Below are 21,703 nucleotides of genomic sequence, written 5' to 3' on the forward strand. Positions count from 1 at the left end.
GGTTTGTCCTGCCTCCTCAGTCATGGTCTATTGGCGTTGAAACTTATGCTTTGGTTTCAAGTTAGAATTTGTGATTGGGTCTGTTTATGATGAACCACTTATGGAAAATAAATTATCATTTGGTGTGCAGTTGCATCAAAATTTGCTCATCTCAATTCCATGGAGATCATATGGACCTACCTCCTCCATCATAATAGTTCAATGACTTATCACATGCACGTGGTCTCGGAAATCAACCCCCCCTCCCCCCTTATATAACTTAATATATGTATATTGGGAAAGTTTGTTCTGAGAAAAACGCCTGTGTGACTTATGCATAGTTTGCATGTTGTGATTAAGTTAGTTTAAGGGGAACACCTTCTGAAAAGTCATTGGTATTTGGCATGGATATCTTATTTCTAGGGAGATGATTTACTAGTTACGCATTACCTTCAGTTCTTTCAGTTTTGACTTGGAATATGTTGCATAGATATTAGGTTTATATATAAATAAATATTGCCATTTTATTTCAATTTCAGAATTTGTAATTTACAATCAAAATTACATAGCGGCGAGACATAACATTTATGAATAACATGGCCTTATCTTTAAGCTTCTTAAATTAACCTCCATACCATAAAGCACATGATTAATCAACATAACATTCGTTTTTGTTTAGGGGCCAACTAATGCCGACTTCGTGGGTGTGAGATTATCTTGCTGCTTTGAAAACCTAATGGTGACCTTGTGCTGTTTGGTCGTTTGGTGGCTCTTTCATACATTCCCCGTTGCCGTTTTCAATTTTATTGAATTAATGCAGTACACCTTTATGAACTTTAAGGTCTATCATTATCCTTGTATTTAATATAACCTCACTAGATAGATAAAATGAGCAATGTTATACCAAAGTATTTCACATTTGATATCCTCTTTATTAAATTGTCTTTTGTCTGCTTTGTATACAAAAGCAAAACCATAAGTTCAGAATGTAGTAGTCAACTGAAAAAACAAATATCCGACAACGGCCAACCGGACACATTTTCTGACAAATAGACGACTAGTGTTTACTCTGTCCAAAAAATGACCAACGATGCCCGCGCTAGATGAAAACACAACGCAATAACCGAGGTAAACTTAGCGATGGCGATAACATCTAAAAGTACAACTTGGACGATGAAAGCTTATTTCAAATCTGTAGAAGGAGTTTTGTGGGGTATGCGTCTTTCTCCGTTTTATTTTTGAAGGATAGTTTATAACAACTTAATTTTTATTCTGGTATGATCTGGACACCGCATTAGGATTTCCAAATGCATGCCGTCAGTTCGTCATCTTATTACAGTGAACAGATTCAAAACCAATTAAGACACTACATAAGAATAATTTTGGAGAATTGGATTGAAAGGTTTTCCGTAATAATAACCCTCGTCACAATTTATACGTATTTCAAAATACTTATTATCACAAGATTATCATTGAACGTGACTGAGTTTTAACTACCTTGACCGTTTTAAGATTTTTTTAAATCGTTTACCCTCTATGTTGCTTATATCAAGACAACTTGACTTAGATACACATTAATGTCATAACAAAATAAACCAATTTCGCAATAATCGAATCTTGTGACTGAAGATAAGATTTTAATATAAATACTAGTATGCTGCAACTTTTAAATAAAGATTGATAGACAATTTGAAGTAGTTCTACGTTTAAGAAGCAAGACAAATATGACGAGTCTGTTGAGCATACTGGGTTTGATAGCACTGGTTCCATTGGTAGCGTCAAACTGTTGTTTACCATCTCAATGGGAAGGTGCTGAGGGTTTTCATGTTGGAACAGTTATGAACGGAACAGTCAGAGTATCACAGGTATAGAATATGGAAATCATTGAAAGTAACTGACCAGTCAAAACTGAAAGTTTTTCGAATACGTATTATTTTTACCAAGTAAATTATTTTATAGATATTAACGAAAACTTAAACCTGTTTTATATGCATGAACACATTATTGAATTCATCATTGCTTGATTTCTCGTAATGGAATTATGTTAAAAATGAAGATAACATATTTGTTTTACTGTATTTACCTGCAGGAATGGTTTGAGCCGAATCTTTGAACGTCAAATTGCAAGGATGAATAAGAACGACTATATATATATATATTACCAAAAAGGACATTTATATAAACATAACTTAGTTGGCTAACAAAATACATATAAGTCAACAAGCGATTCTATAACTGATATTTTATAACTGTGTCTTTCTATGTTGTGATGTTACACTATTGTTTCAGATAAAGGTGAAGGTTTGGTACCATTAAAACGTTTAAACCCGCTGCAATTGTTTGCACCTGTCCTAAGTCAGGAATCTAATGTCCAGTAATTGTCGTTTGTTGATGTGGTTCATAAGTGGTTCTCGTTTCTCGTGACCGTTGTTTTCCCCGTTTGAATGGCTTTACACTAGTTGTTTTTTGTGGGCCCTTTGTAGCTTGCTGTTCGGTGTGAACAAAGTCTCCGTGTTGAAGACCGTAGCTTGACCTATAATGGTTTACTTTTATAAATTGTGACTTGTGGCGAGTTGTCTCATTGACCCTCATACAACATCTTCCTATATCTTTCGGTGTGAGCCAAGGCTTCGTGTTGAAGACCGTACCTTGACCTATAATGGTTTACTTTTATAAATTGTGACTTGGTGGCGAGTTGTCTCATTGACACTCATACAACACCTTTCTATATCTTTCGGTGTGACCCAAGGCTTCGTATTGAAGACCGTACCTTGACCTATAATGGTTTACTTTTATAAATTGTGACTTGGTGGCGAGTTGTCTCGTTGACACTCATACAACATCTTCCTATATCTTTCGGTGTGAGCCAAGGCTTCGTGTTGAAGACCGTACCTTGACCTATAATGGTTTACTTTTATAAATTGTGACTTGGTGGCGAGTTGTCTCATTGACACTCATACAACACCTTCATATATCTTTCGGTGTGAGCCAAGACTTCGTGTTGAAGACCGTACCTTCACCTATAATGGTTTACTTTCATAAATTGTGACTTGGCGGAGAGTTGTCTCATTGGCACTCATACCAAATCTCCCTATATCTATTTGCCTTCGGGTGTTGAAACCTTATATTTTCTCAATAATTTCTAAATCTATAGACGGATATTTAAAGAAAGGTTTGCTACAAATTATGACAGTACCGAAGTAAAACAAATGGTAGACAAAACTATGAGATTACTGCTACCCGGTGATCAATGAGCTACCGAAGGTTTTGTCATCATAACAAGTGGATTTTCCATATTTTTTGTTACTTAATCTTGTCATCATACTTTCCTGCAATAAATATTCAAATTACAGAATTCTTATCCTCCTTATAAAACTTCGAGAGAAAAAAGAAAACCGGCAAGAAGTGTTATCAACGCCAAGTACTTGAGGTGTTTTTTTTTTTCAGAACCATATTATTTTGAGTCAAATCTATCCTTCTCCCATTGACTCTATTTATGACCACTTTGGGATCATAGTACATCTTTCAGTCAAAAAGAGCCTCATTTTGACTCTTTATATATTTTAACATCTTTGTTGTAGGGTTTTATGAATATATCTGCCGATACAACTGGTGAGAAGATTGCACTGAATATGACTGTAACCACTGGAATTGTAGGAGCTAGAAAACATACATCAGAGATGTTTGTGTTACAAGACTATGGCCGTGTAAGTTATATATTCCGGCATTTGTTTTTACTGTCATGCAATCTAAGTTGTCTAAGCAATATGTGTCATTTTAATGATTAAACAAAATTGTGCTAGAATTAATTACAAAATTGAATGCAAATATACTAGTCCGGAAATTTTACAAGGAGTATATGTTCATTTCAAACTTTAAATAAGTAAGTACACAATGTAAGCTTCAAAGTAAATTTTATTTTAAGTCGGCTTATCAATACAATTGTCCCGGTAACAGATAAAACATGAACTCTTGTGATCTATTTAACCGACTATCATATAAAAACCATACAGCTTCATGCAAGGAATAATTGATAAAAGATTAAAAAGAACATGCAAATATGACGAAAGAAAATGAATCAAATAGTTTCCATGAAGTAAAAATTATAGATATGTCATTTATTTTGAAAACGGTAATTTTACTTTTTTCAGAAGATGCAGTACGTTGTTGAGAAAGGCGTGTGTACAAAATCAGCAATGCAAGATCCATTTACATTCAACTGCGTTCCTAGTACGTATTTAGATAAGATATACTGCATGCGTTTATATGTAGATTTGGTGGCCGTTTTAAGTAATGCGTAGAATATCTTTACTAAGTTATTACGATTTATATAAATACCAACTATTCTCTAGGTAAGAGACTTAAATTGATACTTAAGATTTCAGTATTCTTTCAGGTAATGCAACTGTTGTTATGAAGACGACGGTTGGGTCAGATCATACACCAGGGACCATCTTTAAGATACCTTTTGGCAGTATTGGAGATGGTTATTTAACTATTACAGATAGTGGCTGTATCCCTGTTTTATATCAGGTCACTGCTAATATCAATGGAAGTAAGTATGTGTATGTAAATCGGACCTCTGACAAACCCCTTGTTGGCCTCGAAGTGGCTGTATTAATGCACAAGATTTTGTATGAAGTATGAATAAGTAACATAGTTTTGTGTATTAGGTTGTGAATTACACCAAAATAATGTTAAAAATCATTAAAGCATCATGTCGCTTGCACTCCATTTATGTGAAATAATTTAAGTCTGCTTATTTTGAAATTTTATCATTAAGTCAACATTGCAATAATGACTGGATAAACAAAATCAATGGAAAGGGGTTTTAAGACTTCAAATTTGAAACTGACACAAAGAAACATTTCACAAAGCTATAAGAATAGATGATATTTATTAGAAAATATATGTGTTTGATATATTCCTAGAGGAATCCATAATAAACTACCTTTTTATTGTTCTCTACACGCCACTTGATCCTTTGTATGAGGGTCTAAATTTAGGGGGACTTCATTTCTTTTTTTTCTTCTCTTTTTTTTAATCTTTGTAATTTTTGCCAATTATTCTCTGTTGCTTACATTTTAGCGACCAAATATTTGTATTCTTTATTTTTTGTCCATTTTTTTTCTATATTCTTTATCCCACCATTATACTGTACCTTTGACCATTATTCTCTATTCTGTAAACCACACCAAACCCTTATGTACACCTGACCAGTAGATAATTTACAAATTTGCTATGTAATATACTAATTTATCAATAAAATGACACCAATGATTTTAATTGTAAAACACTATAAATGTTCTAGATTGCACAAAGTTAAAACTATATATGCATATATACAAAATCGCCAATGATAAGAGATTTTGGAAGACAAGACGTTAAGAACAAACAAACATCATTTTAACCCTTATGGTAAATTACAAAGCGCCGGATTGCCTAAAATCTTGAAGAAATGTAGTAACAATAACAGAAAACAGAGAACAACAAGAAGGTAATAACAATTACGGTACCAATTTGTCTGCACCAGATGCGCATTTCGACAATACATGTCTCTTCAGTGATGCTCGTGGCCAAAATATTGGAAATCCAAAGCTTATATAAAAGATGAAGAGCTATAATCCAAAAGTTCCAAAAAGTATAGCCAAATCCGTGAAAGGAATCAGAGCTTTGTATGAGGGTGTAACGTGTAAAACTAAGACAAATTTTGTTCATTACAGTGCAGACAATGGAATCAGTAGGCATATATGATGTCAAACAAGGAATAAAAGACATGTCAGTGTTCACTGTTCCAGACATTTGTCGTACCCCAGGAACGGTTATTAACGTAAGTATAGAAAAAACATATACACGAAGCGTTGACAGCTTTTTATTATTTCCAATTAATAAACCGTGGCAACGTTTTTTTTATGTTATTTTTACAGATATTGTTGAAATATTGAAAATTGAGTTCAGGGGAAAATAAAAAAAAAACTTTTATGTAGACATTCCTGTTCAGCATTCATTTCAAACTCAAAACTCAAATTAAATATATGCAAAAACAAGGGTTCTTCATAATGAGACTGGAAGCTAAAAAAGTTTACTTTTGAATTAAATATTATTTTCACAGACTGCCAGACGTACTAGTGTGGTATCAATGCACAACTACGAGAACTATGTATGACATGCATGATTATCTGCATTGCCGTAATGTTAAAACGATAACTAAATTTCAATGTCAATACCAGAAATCTGTAATCATATGACTCACTGAAAACACAGATGTTATGTTCACCTCATATGGTGAAAGTAAAGGTTTTGGCAAACTTTAAAACAGATGAGAAAAACCGCCTCAGTTTCATTTATAAAAATTAACACATTTGATAACGAAACTGTATGGGAAAATATATAAGCAGATTTCAAAAACAAAACCCAACATACATCTATAATTCCAAGATATACGGTTTATATGTATTTCCCTTTCTTCTGAATAATCCAGTCGTTATATTTCGTACACTACGATCACTAAATTAACTACTTGAAGGCGGAGTTACTCGGAGACCACAAGGGCTTGATTTATTCGAGTTATATTTCACTTTGAAAAAAGCGAAATGATGGCTTCTTTCAATAAACAAAGTGGCTCTACCGTAGTTATGATATCTTACAGTACACTGATTTAAAAAAAAAAATGCATAATTTCAGGTTAACAGACCACAGATTAAAGTTGGATTTTAGATGAATGGCCAATGTTGTAGCTAAAAAAGTATTAATGTTATAATGGTTTTATGAGTGACAATAAATACATGTACATATAAAGTGTATCTACATATATGTATTCTCTTTATTGATATTGCCTTAGAATTTTGTAATAACATATATATAAGCAATAGAAGAGGATAAACTTTTTCTGAAGCTAAGTCATTAGTAGTTGACCCATTGAACAAATCATGCGCCAATTTCAAGCCAAGAACCTCGTCAATGGTTGTCTTTTGTAATGTCTTAATGCGATTTTTTGGAGGATATTGGTGTGTTAATGCAAGTCTTGAGTGTGACCTTCCGAATTTAACTTATTACTGATTTTGTACTTACATGAGCAGCACAAAGGGTGCCACATGTGGAGCAGGATCTGCTTATCCTTCTGGAGTATTATTTTCAACTTATGAGTTTGAATGTCCCTCTGGTATCTTTCGCCTCTCTATATTAGTCTAATATTTTTTCGCACGTTTTATTAAATGAAATACATTTCAAATTTAATATCAAAGATTCATCTTTCTTGAACCGATTGTAATGAATAGCGTTTGTCTACCTATAAATGTATTCAAAAGTAAGAAGACGTAATTAAAAACGAACTGAACTTCAAGTTAATTGTAAAGAAAATGTCTAATTTGTATTCGAACAAAAAATATCTTCACGAATCATTATTGGTCTTGCACTGATTTAATTGGAACATCTTTATTGGAATGTTTGGAGAATGAGTCAGGATATTACCATAATGTCTTCCTATCTTTTATTTCAGAGTTTTTTTTATCGAAAAATTCCAAGGTCAATGATTTATGACTGAAGGCTACGGGCCAAAGAATATCAATGAAAATGTGACTTGCAAACCTTAATATTACATCATACCAAATATCATATGTGGTTCCTTATTTAAAATTACATATTCATTAGCTTTAACATGTAATTAAGGATGTTTGCTTCTCATGTTTTTGAAATTAATGCCAGATTTTTTTTAATCCTCTGGTTTTATACTTTTATTGACATTACAACATTTTGCCAACCAACCCCTACTTTTCTTTTCATAATTTTATTACATATGGTTTAAAAAATCGTATTAGAAAATCTTATAAGATCCTTTATTTTTTTCATAGGTTTTGCAATCATATAATTGGCCAATTTTAAAAGTAGGAAAATTAATTCTAGAGAGAATAATTTCCTGCCAAACTTTTAGTGGCTTATATCAGGAAGACATGTACACGGACCCTTAAAGCAAACATCCTTTATTATGCAAAAGTTTTAAAGTAATGATCAATGACTGGGATACCATATTATTATAACTCCGTGCTTATTAGATGTGACAAAGCCTTTCAAAATCTCTAGACCGTGACTGAGAAGGTGTTAAGCTGGGGTCACACATTCACGATTTTTACTGCCGTCCTTGACAGGATCATTCCCGATAAAAATTTATTAAAAGTCTGATCAAGATCCTATGAATCGTGGATGGAAATTCAAACTTTAATTAAAATTTGTAAAAAAAAAATTTAATCACGACAACAATCAGATATTGTTCAGGAAGCGTCGATATTCAACCGTTTCCAAGCGAATTTATCCCGATAATCCCGTTCTAAATCCTCTTCTAATCCGATTTGTATCTTTCGCCAGGTAAAATTCGACCGAGCCTGTCACGACTGCGTCCCGATTCTACCGAATGTAATCCGACAGAGATCAGATAGTGACAAGACAGTGAACCGACGCTGACGGAAGTTATCCGTTCGAAAACTGTCGGCATACTCTGGATGATCAGGTACTGTCGGAACGTAATCCTTTTCGTGTCGTATCGCTGTTTGATCTCAAACGGGAGCAATAATCGGCAATGTGTGAACCCCGCATTACCGAATAGTCTTCATAGAAAGGAGTCGTGACCATGTTAATGCGACTGCATACCAAATTTCATTGACTGACCAAAAACCAATCTGCTGAAACATAATACTTTAACTTCACTTTCTGCTATATACTATAGATGATCTCTCACTAAAATTCCTAGTAATCCAGAGTTTGGTGACTGCGTTTAACGCTTCTATCGCATCGATCTTGAAATACAGAATTCCGCACTCTGCATCATATTTTGACTTGCATCTTATTCTTGAAATTGAGGGTAGGTCGAAAACAAAATTTTGTGACACAAGGTATGAATTCACCTTCCAAAATGTGAACTTTCCATATCTATGTAGCAACATATCAGCAGCGCCTACATATGAAATGAATATCTCCCAGCTGGAGCTCGTGTTTCCTATCATGATTTCCTTGATAGATTGCTGCTAGCAAGGAATCTATTGACGCAAGGGTTCCAAGTGGAAATGTTAAAGTCGTTCCTTGGAAAGTTTTACATCACGGGTGTTGGTTGACGGTTATGAAACTCTATCTATATACGAACGAATGTTTTTGTGTAACAAAATTATGCAATCACAAATGTTAAATGAAATAATTCAATAAAATAAATCTCAAATATCCATTTATCATAGTGATATCAATGTGCAGACAAAATTAGGAGGAAAATACATGTTTCTTTGGAGTGCTGATCATAAAATAATATATTATTTACATATATATGAGTAAAATCTACATTTAATTGCTAAATAAACCTACAAAATTGAGTTGAAAGATAAAACTAGTGTCTATAATTCTGCAACTTCAATAAAAATAAAAAATGTTCTCAAATACTTTAAAAAGATTTCAAGCTAACTGCATCAGTTAGGTGTCAAACCCGCTCGAAAGATGCCATGCATTACTTATCCTATCATGTACATACAACTGATTTTGGTAAAGGGCATACTTTGACTGTCCAGCTTGATATATTTCCGCCGACTTTGGATCAAAGGGTGTCGGAGTGTTCTCTTTTGATTCTACTGCTGCAGTTTTTGGTCTTTCGTGTTTATAATCATATTCTGTGTGTTTTTCAGTAAATGCTGAATGTGGTCTATTGTGATTTCCATGTCGTCCATAACTGCTGTAGTTTTCCGTTGCTGGTTTGTTCGAAGGTGAATATTTGTTTGCAGATGGAGAAGTATCTATGTTACTCCTTGTATTTGAAGAATACGTCCGATATGGAGAATCCTGAAACATCTCGTTTACACGATGATCATTTTTATTTAAACCTGGACGGTCTATTTCTTCGTCATGCCTTTTACGTCGGTCAGTGGTATCATGTTGCTTATGTTGGGTTTCCCTAAGTAGGTCATTAAACCTTGTTTCTGTTTCTTTTAATTGATTATGCTCGTATAAGTCCTTTCGTTCAACCTCTTTATTGTGCAATAATCGTTGACGTCTTTCACTTTCGGACTCTTGACGACCCCTAACCTTCATTTTATCGGTCGAAATGTTTCGTTTTGTTTTAGAGACGGAAGTTGAATATGACCTTTGAATCGGTTGGACAACTCCTTTTGTAAGAACTGGTCCATCCTTTTCAATCAATAATGGCAGCCAAACAACGAAAGAAACTGCGTCGCCTTGTACGGTAAATTCTTTATAACTATCTTTGTCATATAGCTCTCCTATTTTTGGAGGTTCATCAAACTCGAGAGGAGGATTATGGGTATTCATCAACCAGCAAATTTCAATACATTTATTTGTATACTCTGGTAATCTTTCTGCGTACAATGGTTTACGACTGGAAGCCATGTAGGTCTACAACAACAACAAAAAATATCAACATTTAACTGTTTTCCTGTGTATAGTAATTGAATGAAAAAAACCGTAAAGAACATAAGTATCACGCGATTGGTGTTCAAATATAATTATATCTGATCTTCGATAATATAGGAATAGGAGATTGAGTCGATTTTCATGATTTACCAATCACCAGGAGTACTCAAATCCAAGAATGTATAAGTACTTATTTACTTATTTTTAAGTTTGTTCTTCTGTTGTGACGATTCAGTCAGATATATGATACAAATGTATGTGTTATTGCTTTTTGTTGAATGCCGTACTATGACATATAGCTTTTTTTTCATCCACATCATTTTGCCTCTGGATTTTGCCTCTGGATAACATTCCATGGCCATTTCATATATTCTGTTAATACTGGTGCATCGCTCAAGGCAAGGCAAATACATTCGTATGTATAAGATATTTTCTTATAAGCAATTAAAACAAATATGAAAAATACTCAGAACAAGGTTCGTATGTGTGAACTTAAAATGTTGTTTGTTACGACTGTTGCTACATAAAGCATTTTCGACGCTTACGAAAATTGGAAACAAATGATTTAAAAAGAACCGGAATGTTTATGTCAGAATTCAATTAGTAAGACATTCTGTTGAGAATAACATCCGGTGAAAATCTAATATGTATATATTACCCTGCTTATGATAATAGTCATTAAATTGACAAAGAATGACTGGTATTTATCTTACCTTTTGCAAATTAAGAATCACACTCTTAGCTTTCAATTTGATACATGTTTCAAGCATTTGCGAAATTTGTTTGTCTTCTCCGCTCCTGGCACTATCTGTGGCATGTCCTATAGAAGATACCTGAGGACAATAGTAAAGATGTAAAATGAGCAGAACTTACTACAAAAAAAATCGTTGTAGAAAACATAAGTAAACAAGAATGTGTCCATAGTACACGGATGCCCCACTCACACTATCATTTTCTATGTTTAGTGGACCGTGAAATTGGGGTTAAGACTCTAATTTGGCATTTAATTCAGAAAGATAATATCTTAGACAACATGTATACTTATTAGTTTTAAGTTGATTGGACTTCAACTTCATCAAAAACTACCTTGACCAAAAACTTTAGCCTGAAGGGGGACGAACGGACGAACGAACGAACAGACGCACAGACCAGAAAACATAATGCTCCTCTACTATCGTAGGTGGGCATAACAAATAATTTGCTGAAGGCAGAAAATATTTTTTAAACGGAAGAATGAAGAATGTTCAAAAAGTTCTGATGTGAAAACGTATACGATTGATCTTTGACGCAAAAATATAAAACCGACTGTATGCAAGAAACCGCATGGCTTATATTATGTTGGCAACAAAATTATAATTTTTTCCACTGAAAGAACTGCATCGTGTATTATTTTTTATTTTTATTTATAAGGACAATTTTCATCTCTCGTCTGTTTAGTAGATACAACAAAAATCTTTACAAAGAACGATACATAGTTAGATGGATTATCTGAACTTTTGACCAAAGTAAACCCCTTTGTAACTTCTTACAAACATTCTTTCTCTGGTTAAATATGATCTTTAACTGTGACGGTTTTATTCCTTAAGTGGCATCGATCAGATGTGCATTCTTTCAAATTCGAAAGTCTTTTCTAATTTTGTAATAACAAGAATGTGTCCAAAGTACACGGATGCCCCACTCGCATTATCCTTTTCCATGTTCAATGGACCGTGAAATTGGGTAAAAAATCTAATTTGGCATTTCAATTAGAAAGATCATACCATAGGGAACATGTGTACTAAGTTTCAATTTGATTGGACTTCAATTTCATCAAAAACTATCTTGACCAAAAACTTTAACCTGAAACTGGCATTTTCATTTTCTATGTTCAGTGAACGGTGCAATTTTGGTCAAAAGTCTAATTTGGCTTTAAAATTGGAAAGATTATGTCATAAGGAACATGTGTAATAAGTTTCAAGTTGATTGGACTTCAACTTCATCAAAAACTACCTTGACCAAAAACTTTAACCTGAAGCGGGACAGACGGACGAATGAACAGACGGATGAACGAACAGACGGTACGACGAACGAACGGACGCACAAACAAAACACATAATGACCCTCTACTATCGTAGGTGGTGCATAAAAATAAAGTTTAGATGATTCTACGCTCTTCACTTATGCTACTATCAATGCGCAATCGGAATAGTTTAAAATAGTGATTTTATCATTTCCCTCAAAAATAGGATCCGTAGATACTAATCAAAATGATGGACTTTTTTATCGATAATATATTTGTGGACTTAAAGAGGTTTATTTTATATTTTTTCAGTCAGTATTCCAATGAGAACCACTTGTGTAACCCATTGCCCGACTTATTTTTGTACTCATATCACACAAAGTTCTTACTAAATCGGCTCAAATAAAAATAACACGTCTGTATAAGTAAATTATTTCCACTTTCAGATACTGATGATGTTCACTCGCTCAGTAACTCCCAATTTTGTAGGTGCTTACATCCAGTATGTATCAGTGAACCAAGTCAGGAACCTGTAAATGAGTGGTTGTCGTTTGGTTCTGTATTGTCATGTTTGTTATTCGTTAAAGTTTTGACATTGTTACAATTCATCACTGTCAAGCCGCTGAACAAATGGGGTGTCAATATGTTGAATTGTTTTTGAGAAAAAAAAATGACTTGAATATATGTTGAACGAATGGACGAACGTGGAGATTATAAACAGACCAGGCCACTAAAGTTGGGTTATGTAAACTGACCAAAACAGGTCAATTGTGTGGATTTCCTAATAAGCAAGCCAATATATTTTTTTAATAAAAAATTCATATGTTAATTTAAAGGGTCCCACTTTAAAGCTCCTTTGCATACTTTTTCTTGTATGTTAAACTATTCCGATTGACAAATAAAGTACACTTACAGGATTACTTAAAATATTTTCCAGACTTTGCAATGATTCCATATACGCCCTTTTACAGAATGTACTTGCATGCTGAAAGACAAATATGTTATTTCATATCATGATTACCATTGAAGAGTAATGCGATACAAAACATAAAGATAATAATTATTTTCACTTCTAGAATTATAATTATTATAAAGAAGCTCTAGCTTGGTCAAATATTACTGATGTCCTTATTAAATATACATGGATATACACAGCTAATTTTGCATAGGTACTTTTTCTGTACCATAAATCTGTAGTACTGGAAATCTACTTTTAATATTGAGTACTATTTTGTTACTTTAAAATTATTGTAATATTTAGGTATCTGTATTTTACAGTACTTGATTTATACTTGAAATTTAAGTACTACAGATTTTTGGTTTCACGGTTACATTTTCAGCATTTTGAAAGTTTGACAATTTCTTGATAGAGGGTTACTGCTCACAAGGAAGCTATTATACCAAGAGTTCCAAATGGTGAAGTTGAAATCATCCCTTCGTAAATTTTACGGACGCCATCACGAGTTGGTTGACCGTTATGGAATAACCGTTTCACAAATGATATCGGATATGTTCCTTACGTCGTAACTACAATCCCCTTCCCTCTCACGAATGTGACCTACCGAATTAGACTATTTACCGGATTTGTAATCACATAAGCAACACGACGGGTGCCACATGTGGAGCAGGATCTGCTTACCCTTCCGGAGCACCTGAGATCACCACTAGTTTTTGGTGGGGTTCGTGTTGTTTATTCTTTAGTTTTCTATGTTGTGTCATGTGTACTATTGTTTTTCTGTTTTTCTTTTTCATTTTTAGCCATGGCGTTGTCAGTTTGTTTTAGATTTATGAGTTTGACTGTCCCTTTGGTATCTTTCGTCCCTCGTTTTTCAAATATCATAAAGCTATGATGTTCAAATATGGAATACAGTGATCATTGTTGGTATTATTTATGTACCAATATTTTAAGTACAAATCAAGTACTGGAAATAACAAGTACCTAAATATTACAATAATTCTAAATTAAAGAAATAGTACTAAATATCAAATATAAAGAAAATTTCAAGTACTACAGATTTTAAGTACAGAAATAGTACCTATGCAAAAGAAGCTGTGTAGAAAAAAAAATGGGTTAAGACCTAGCATATATACTATGGTTCATAGTTTGGGCCATAATAATTATAATAACAAAGCTGAAATTTGGCTATTCTTGTCTTGTCCCTTTCACATTTGGCTCCTAGCATTTCAAAGTATTTACGCATCACTGGCTTTCAAATATTTAAGTTTGCGCGTTCTTGAAGGTTAATCTAAACAAAAAGCGATTCGGACGAACAAAACATATAAATAGTGTTTTTCATTCACGAATTTTAAATAGCTCTTTATCATCATAATGGAACTAAATTATCTTTAAAAAAATTTAGTACTGACCTTTAACAATGTACCCTACTATGCAAATATTGAATTTAACATGTTGTTTGTGCAATAATTTATTTATCTTTGATTTCATCTCTGTTTTTAAATAGGAACTTTTAAATTACACTAAAGTAGAAATTTGTAAAAACCTTCATAATTTCCAATAAAAATCTGACACCAGCTTCTTCATCTACACGACCTTCAGTAGTGAGGCTCTCTAAAGCATCTGTCCAGTCATTGTCATACAAATTGTTGTACTTCTCTGCAAGCTTTGTAGATCTGTTAGGGTCACTAAGGTCAGCAATTCCTGCATTGTTTTCACTTAACTTGCCGCCCATTTCTTTGCTTAATCTGGTTAGATAGGAAACAGTTCGGTTAAATTTGTATTCATTCATTTATTCAGACTTTCACTTTTTATACTACTGTTGCCATTATTTAACATACGAATTAGAAGAGTAAGAAGCATAGTGATCATAGATCAATATGAATGGTACTGCAATAGCAAGCAAACGACATAAAATTTAGAAGAACTATTATACTGTAGTTATGAATAAAAAAATGAATAAAAAAAATGGGGTTACCTTACTCGTTTTCATTCTACATGTAAAATAGTTATCAAAGGTACCAGGATTATAGTTTAATAAGTCAGACGCGCGTTTCGTCTACATAAGACTCATCAGTGACGCTCAGATCAAAATAGGTAAATAGCCAAACAAGTACAAAGTTAAATAGCATGAGGACTCAAAATTCCAAAAAATTGTGCCAAATACAGCTAAGATCATCTATTCCTGGGATAAAAAAATCCTTAGTTTTTCGAAAAATTCATAGGTTTGAAAACCGAAATTTATAAAAATGACCATATAATTGATACAAACTTTGTATAAAAATATCATTCTTGTCCTCTTTCCTAATTAATCAAAGATGTAATATTTAAGAATCAATACAAACATTTTTTTTTACCTTATTCTGTATTTCAGTACTATTATCATATTAAAGATGTTACATTATCTTTTTTGTTTTTGTATTTTAGCGAAAGTTATGCAAATTAATTGCATTTCTGCATTACCATTACTGTTTAAGTCTGTATCGTCAAGTTTGGGCCATTGGTGATATAATATTGAGGAATACTATACCATACTATCTGATTGAATACTAAATTTTTATCATATAAATGTAGTAAATAAACATTCACGACTAACAGTTGTTCATTTCATCATCTTTTTCTTTTTTGTATATTAAGCTTTTTATAGACAGGAACACATCAACTTTAATTCTTTTGAACCTTTAGTTGTTTTTTTTTGCTTCAGTCAAACTTGTAAGATTCGATTTTTTCATGCATACACATCGTCTGCGTTTTATAGATTTACAGAGATATATTTTATACAAAAGTTTATTAAATGAACATATCAACAGTGCAAAAGAACCTGCTTTTTGAACTAACAAATACAATTGTTTCACTTAACTTGTCGTCGCCCATTTCTTTGCTTAATCTATAAGAAACAGTTCGGTTGAATTATAATTCTTAACGATTAGAATTATTTTACTATCCAGACAAGTAAGAAGCATGGTGCGCATAGATCAATATGACAGGTACTAAAATAGCAAGCCAACAACATAAAATTATGAAGATACGTTATACTTGGAATATCGTATTCCTAAAAGACACTTAGTTTATATCTTGTCACGAGTACAAAAAAGTACGAAAATTAAAAAAAAAAAAGTCAAAGATTCAAATGGCCAACAAAATCACGAATGCTGGCATCTGTACATGGAAAATTAGAACTATAATTCTGTAGTTATGAATAAAAATATGAAGAAGTTACCATACTCGTTTTCATTCTACATAGATTCTTAAGAATCAATACAACATTTTTTGACTCGATAAAAAATCATTATCATTATCATTATCATATTAACATATTATATTATCTTTTTTGTATTTCCATAAAAGTCGTGCGAATTAATTGTATTTCTACATCAAAACTTGCTGTTTTGCCTGGATCGGTAATTTGAGGCCAGTGGTGATATAATACCGAGGAATACTATACTTCTATTTTATTGAATACTATATTTCTATCATATCTTGTAGAAAATAAACATTTCTGACTTACTGTCGTACATTTCATCATCTACTTGAATTCTTTTGAACCTTTATTTGGTTTTTTGCTTCGGTAAAACTTGTAAGATATGAATATTTTAAGCATACACATCGTCTGTGTTTTATAGATTTAAAGAGTTATATGTTCATACAAAAGTTTATTAAGTGAATTTGAACATATCAACATTGAATATAGAACTTGCTTTTTCATTTGAAATGTTAACGAACTTATGAAAACTCGAAAACTGTAAGCTTTCTACACAGTTCCTCTAAAAATTACCTGGATAATGCGGAATCCTTTTCAGACTTGATATTAGCTAATTCAGCATCTTTTTCCTTCAGACGCATTTTCAATTGTTTAATGGTTTCTTCAGATTCTGTTCTAGCTTTAAGTTTTGCGTCCTTTATTAACTGTTTTGCTTTAGTTATTATTTCATCTTTAGCATCTACTGCTTCTTGATATTTTTTCATGGATTCATCATTAACTTCTTTAAGTGTATTGTATTCCTCAGTTTGTCTCTGCAACTCAGACTTCAGTTGTTCTGTTGATGTGTCCTGTTAATAAAAATTAACAGATCATCTTCTGTATACCTACTTTCTCCCTATTATTATTTTCAGAAAAGGAAACAGAGGAGGTTTACTATACGTCAATGATAGGACAATCTAATCATGATTACAAACAAGAGTTGATACATTAAAATATCTCGTTTTCTGTATTATTTGATATATTATAAAAAATCAGTAAAATCTCATGCAGGTGTAACAATATATAATTTGGCTCGTTTAATTTTCCTAAAATTTTGGACAAAAATATAAAAAATTCTAAAAATTTGAACCAACCATTTTATCAGAAAAATTACACTGGTTATATAGCAGTTTGACAAACACTACTGTTGATCATTTAGAAGCTTCAACGTAATTACAACGCTTAGCTGATTTTACAGAGTTATCTCCCTGTAGGGTTAGGTACCATAAAAATATGGACAAATTCAAGTACACACACTACTTAAAATTTTATAACAAAAATCTCTGCATTAAAGTCTGTGGATTTTCTACAAAAAGCTTGGTTTATTTGCCACACAATCCTGTTTAACTATCAAATGCAATGAAACTATAAATAATAAATTTGAATATGTACAAAATGACCCATCTCTTTTATTTATTATCTTTGCTGTTTTTATACTATTGCAGTTTGAAAATTTCGTAATTCAAAGGCTTCAGAAGGGGTCATAAACCTTAAGTAAAATTACCTTCAGAGATGATTCTATTGTATCAATATCAACTTTCTGTAAATCCTTAACCAACGAAATAAGTTGGTCCACGTTCGAGGATTCTCTTGATGATCTACGTTTCGTTCTGTCATTCTCGATTGTGACATTTGGTGATGACTTCTTGTCAGAGGAAAGATAAACCTTTCTCGTCGATGTTATTCGGTCGTGTCTATCATGTTCGTTGGTTTCACCTTCACTAGAAATTGTTGGTGATGTTTGGTGGTCTCTGGAAAGAACTTCTCTTCTTGTAATAGATTTACTGTGCGTATCAAAACGACTTCTTTCATCATGTGGCGAAGTTGCCCGGTTGTATGAAGATTCAGAGCTAGGGCTGAGGAAATCGTATAAATTTGGAGCTCTTCCTGCACCCACGGTTCTGCTGTGTGAATCGTTCCTCTTGTAAGACATTTTCTATTGCAAAAAGACAAAATGTGTTCATTGAAGGGATGAATAATATACGTAAGTAATTAAAATATCATTCTAGTATATCATGACTGTCCCGTTTTGTGTTTTTAGTATTTCATTGGCAACCACGAATAGTAATACGTTTGTATGTCTAGCTGGTCATCATTTAACTGTTAAAATAACCTTAGCTGAACTAATTTTAACCATGAACCAAATGCACGCTTCGACAGTTAAAGTTTCTTCAATAATGAAATACAAAGATTCCAAAAGGAAATAAAAAGTAAACCCAAAACCGGACAAGGAGTCAGAGTGATGATTAATGATCAGTTGTCGAAAAGTTATGTAATGTACCATGCACTCTGGTATGATCCTCTTTTCAATGTTTCACGCATTTTAATTTAGCAACATCGACACATTGCCTTAAGATAACATGAATACTTTTCGATGAATAGTGGTAATGTTTTAAACTAAACTTAGTTATTTCTGTATTTTAGATATAAAGATGGAATTAATAAGTAATCCCTGAACTAGTATGGTAATTTGTCACAATGAGAGAAAAAAATAGAGACAAAACATTTTTACATTGTGTCGAATAATGTGTTTTTTATAACTGACTATACGGCATGTGTTTTTTTTTTATGTTGAAGACCGTACGGTGACCTTTGATTGCGTACATCAACGTCATTCAGACTCAATTTAAGCGACTAGTTGTCTCATTGACAATCATACCACATATCCAATTTTTAAAAGACAAAACTTGAATATTACACAAACACCATGTTTTAAAAAAAAAATCCAAAATCAGGTTCTTCGTCAGTTTCCTAAACTTATTTGATGCCAAAATTAACATAGACAGATAATAGACGTATGCAAATTTGTCCACCATTACATAACATCACACAGGTTCCCGTAAACTTTGACTTCATAATTCAAAACATATGACGTCACAACTAAAAAGTGATTGTTGCTTGACGTCAAAAGGTTATTTGGAGGTGATGTAAGGTCATTTGGAGGCAAGATACAGCTAAATACCAAAAGTGTAAATACGTTTATATGGGGACGAAGTCCCCTATTACAGTAGAAAATTCAATAAAAAAAATAAAAAAAATCGGGAAAATTTCCCGAATTTTTCATTTTACTAAGAAAGGAACTAATACTAATTCATTTAAAAAAATGTTTGTTATTAAAAAAACGTTACCTGATGACAGCGTTTCTTTGTTAACATTGAATATGACGTCATAACTTAAATAACGTCACAACTAAAATTCCTAACAACAGAACCAAAATTGGAAACGTTACGGTATTTCTGTTTCTCTTTTTAACATTGTTGATTTAAAATAAAAAATCATAGACTTCGTCCCCATTCACAGGTAGTTCCTGCCTGATATTAAGTCTAGTGAAGAAAGATGCCTTCAATTTGTAATGTCAACAAACAAAAATAGTTGATCAAATCGTTTTTTAAAAACATAAATTGATTATATATAACTCGATGCAATACTTTATTCATTGGTCGATTTTCGGTTAGAAAATAATAATTTTAAATGTGCACATCAGTTATGGTAACTGCATCAGGGTTGATGGATATGTGACGACTGAATTTGTTTCAGCTACCTTGTTTACTAGTATATCATGTCGGTCGGTTGTTTTTGGTGGATGAAGCCGGAGTATCCAGAAGGAGCCATTGACCATCAACAGAAATTCTTGTCATCGAAGAACTTCAAGATGAGCACAACTCGCGACGAACGAGGTAATTCAAACTTACACCCACCGACTTGATAGAACCGAAGACAAACTACTTTGATTAGTCGACAGACGTTGACGTTTAAAACTTTATACATGGACAATGTCACTCCATTAACGCCGAACGGTTTTAATAAATAATTAAGAGAATACAGTTTTCAACAACAACAAAAAAAGTAAAATTCCAAGAATATTGAACTCCGTGGGAAATTCAAAACGGAAAGTCGCTAGTCAAATGGCAAAATCAAAAACTCAAACACCTGAAACGAAAGGATAACAACTGTCATATTCCTTACTTGGTGCATGCATTTTCTTATGTTTTAAAATGTGGAGAAAGAGGAATTGGATACATTTATTGACTGGTGGAAGTTTGTTGACGTACAGCGGCAAATGTTCAGAATCAATTCGATTGGTGGATTCTGCAATGTTGGTCTTACGGCATGAAGGGTGGTAAATGTCATCTACCACAGGAAACAGTAGTTATAGTTCCAAAATAATCCTTCGAGAGTTTTTTTTTAAATCGAAACGAACGAGCCTATATGTTCTTATTTTCAAACGTATGTGTAAACATGTTCCACAAGATAATTATGTAGATCAAATAAGATAACAATACACATAAACAAAAACATACCGTACAGTTTGGAAATTAATAATCCCAAGAGGAAGTTATTCTTTAATATTATATTTTCTAAAATCACGCGATGCAATTGTTTTATAGTACATATTTCAGAAGACAATAGAAATAAAATAGATCCATATTTAGTGCGATTGAAAGATTGTTTTGTGGATATTTATATTTTATTTGAATAAGTTTAAAATTTCTTATGTCTCAAGAGTAATTAATGTATTCGTGTTTTCTATCTGTCAAAGGTCCAAATACCTGAAGCCACTCATTATCAATCAAATATTCATATCAAAATAACGTCCATTCCAAAACATTCAAACAGTATAAACAATGATAAACCTTTGAAGAATGTCAATAATTATTTTTCTTGTAAGAGTGTTTTTAAATCAAGAAAGATTTATTTAGATTGGAAATACAAATACAGATATGGGAAAGTGCAAGCGTGCAAGACTTTGTATCAAAATAAATATGAAGATTATGTATGTACTTTGAGAAGGCAGATTGCGAGCTTAAATGAACGGTGAAACCATATTTTTATTTCATTTTTCTATTGAGTATAGAATTAAGTTTATTTATAGAAAAAAATAGCGAAATCCTACATTTAAAAAAAAAATACCCACGAGCCACCTTAAGTAGTTTCTCGATATTTAATATATCTTCACTGGACTTATCTATGTATATCGAATACATGTGTGTTATTTTTTCCAATTTTAGTGATTTGTTTATGACTAATTATTTTAATTTTTATTTATTTATTACTTGATTTATTCATTTATCTGTCTCTCTAGTCTTTATAAGAATGTTTCTTACATTCTAGGGAAAGAATTTTTAAA

The 21,703-nt window shown here is 32.5% G+C and overlaps 2 protein-coding genes across 3 annotated transcripts in view; one reads left to right on the forward strand and one right to left on the reverse strand.

The window, feature by feature from the left end:
* The first annotated feature begins 1,630 nt into the window (after positions 1–1,630).
* LOC139485169 (ependymin-related protein 2-like) lies at positions 1,631–6,792 on the forward strand. The gene is made up of 6 exons (XM_071269401.1): positions 1,631–1,844; positions 3,561–3,686; positions 4,131–4,209; positions 4,376–4,534; positions 5,703–5,809; positions 6,664–6,792. The coding sequence occupies exons 1-6, from the start codon at positions 1,704–1,706 to the stop codon at positions 6,694–6,696; spliced, it is 645 nt and encodes a 214-aa protein (XP_071125502.1). The 5' UTR covers positions 1,631–1,703; the 3' UTR covers positions 6,697–6,792.
* A 2,476-nt stretch (positions 6,793–9,268) lies between these two features.
* LOC139485170 (serine/threonine-protein kinase MRCK beta-like) overlaps positions 9,269–21,703 on the reverse strand; it is a 30,540-nt gene continuing 18,105 nt past the window's right edge. The window contains exons 1-7 of one of the 2 annotated variants that reach the window (XM_071269404.1): positions 20,877–20,903; positions 18,080–18,511; positions 17,110–17,384; positions 14,881–15,082; positions 13,293–13,364; positions 11,094–11,213; positions 9,269–10,362 (exon numbers count right to left, since the gene is read on the reverse strand). In XM_071269404.1, the coding sequence (XP_071125505.1) occupies positions 9,430–10,362; positions 11,094–11,213; positions 13,293–13,364; positions 14,881–15,082; positions 17,110–17,384; positions 18,080–18,508 (2,031 nt within the window). In that variant the 5' untranslated portion in view covers positions 18,509–18,511; positions 20,877–20,903 and the 3' untranslated portion in view covers positions 9,269–9,429. Of the gene's footprint in view, positions 10,363–11,093; positions 11,214–13,292; positions 13,365–14,880; positions 15,083–17,109; positions 17,385–18,079; positions 18,512–20,876; positions 20,904–21,703 lie in introns of those variants that run through there. The other variant, XM_071269402.1, reaches the window with a different exon arrangement.

The sequence above is a fragment of the Mytilus edulis genome, chromosome 8, assembly GCF_963676685.1.
Source record: "Mytilus edulis chromosome 8, xbMytEdul2.2, whole genome shotgun sequence".
Taxonomy (NCBI): Eukaryota; Metazoa; Mollusca; class Bivalvia; order Mytilida; family Mytilidae; genus Mytilus; species Mytilus edulis.

Coding starts and splice junctions, on each gene's coding strand:
- LOC139485169 (XM_071269401.1), top strand. CDS start 1,704: ATGACGAGTCTGTTGAGCATACTGGGTTTGATAGCACTGGTTCCATTG. Junction 4,535..5,702: donor CACTGCTAATATCAATGGAA/GTAAGTATGTGT, acceptor TGTTCATTACAG/TGCAGACAATGGAATCAGTA. Junction 5,810..6,663: donor CCCCAGGAACGGTTATTAAC/GTAAGTATAGAA, acceptor GCATAATTTCAG/GTTAACAGACCACAGATTAA.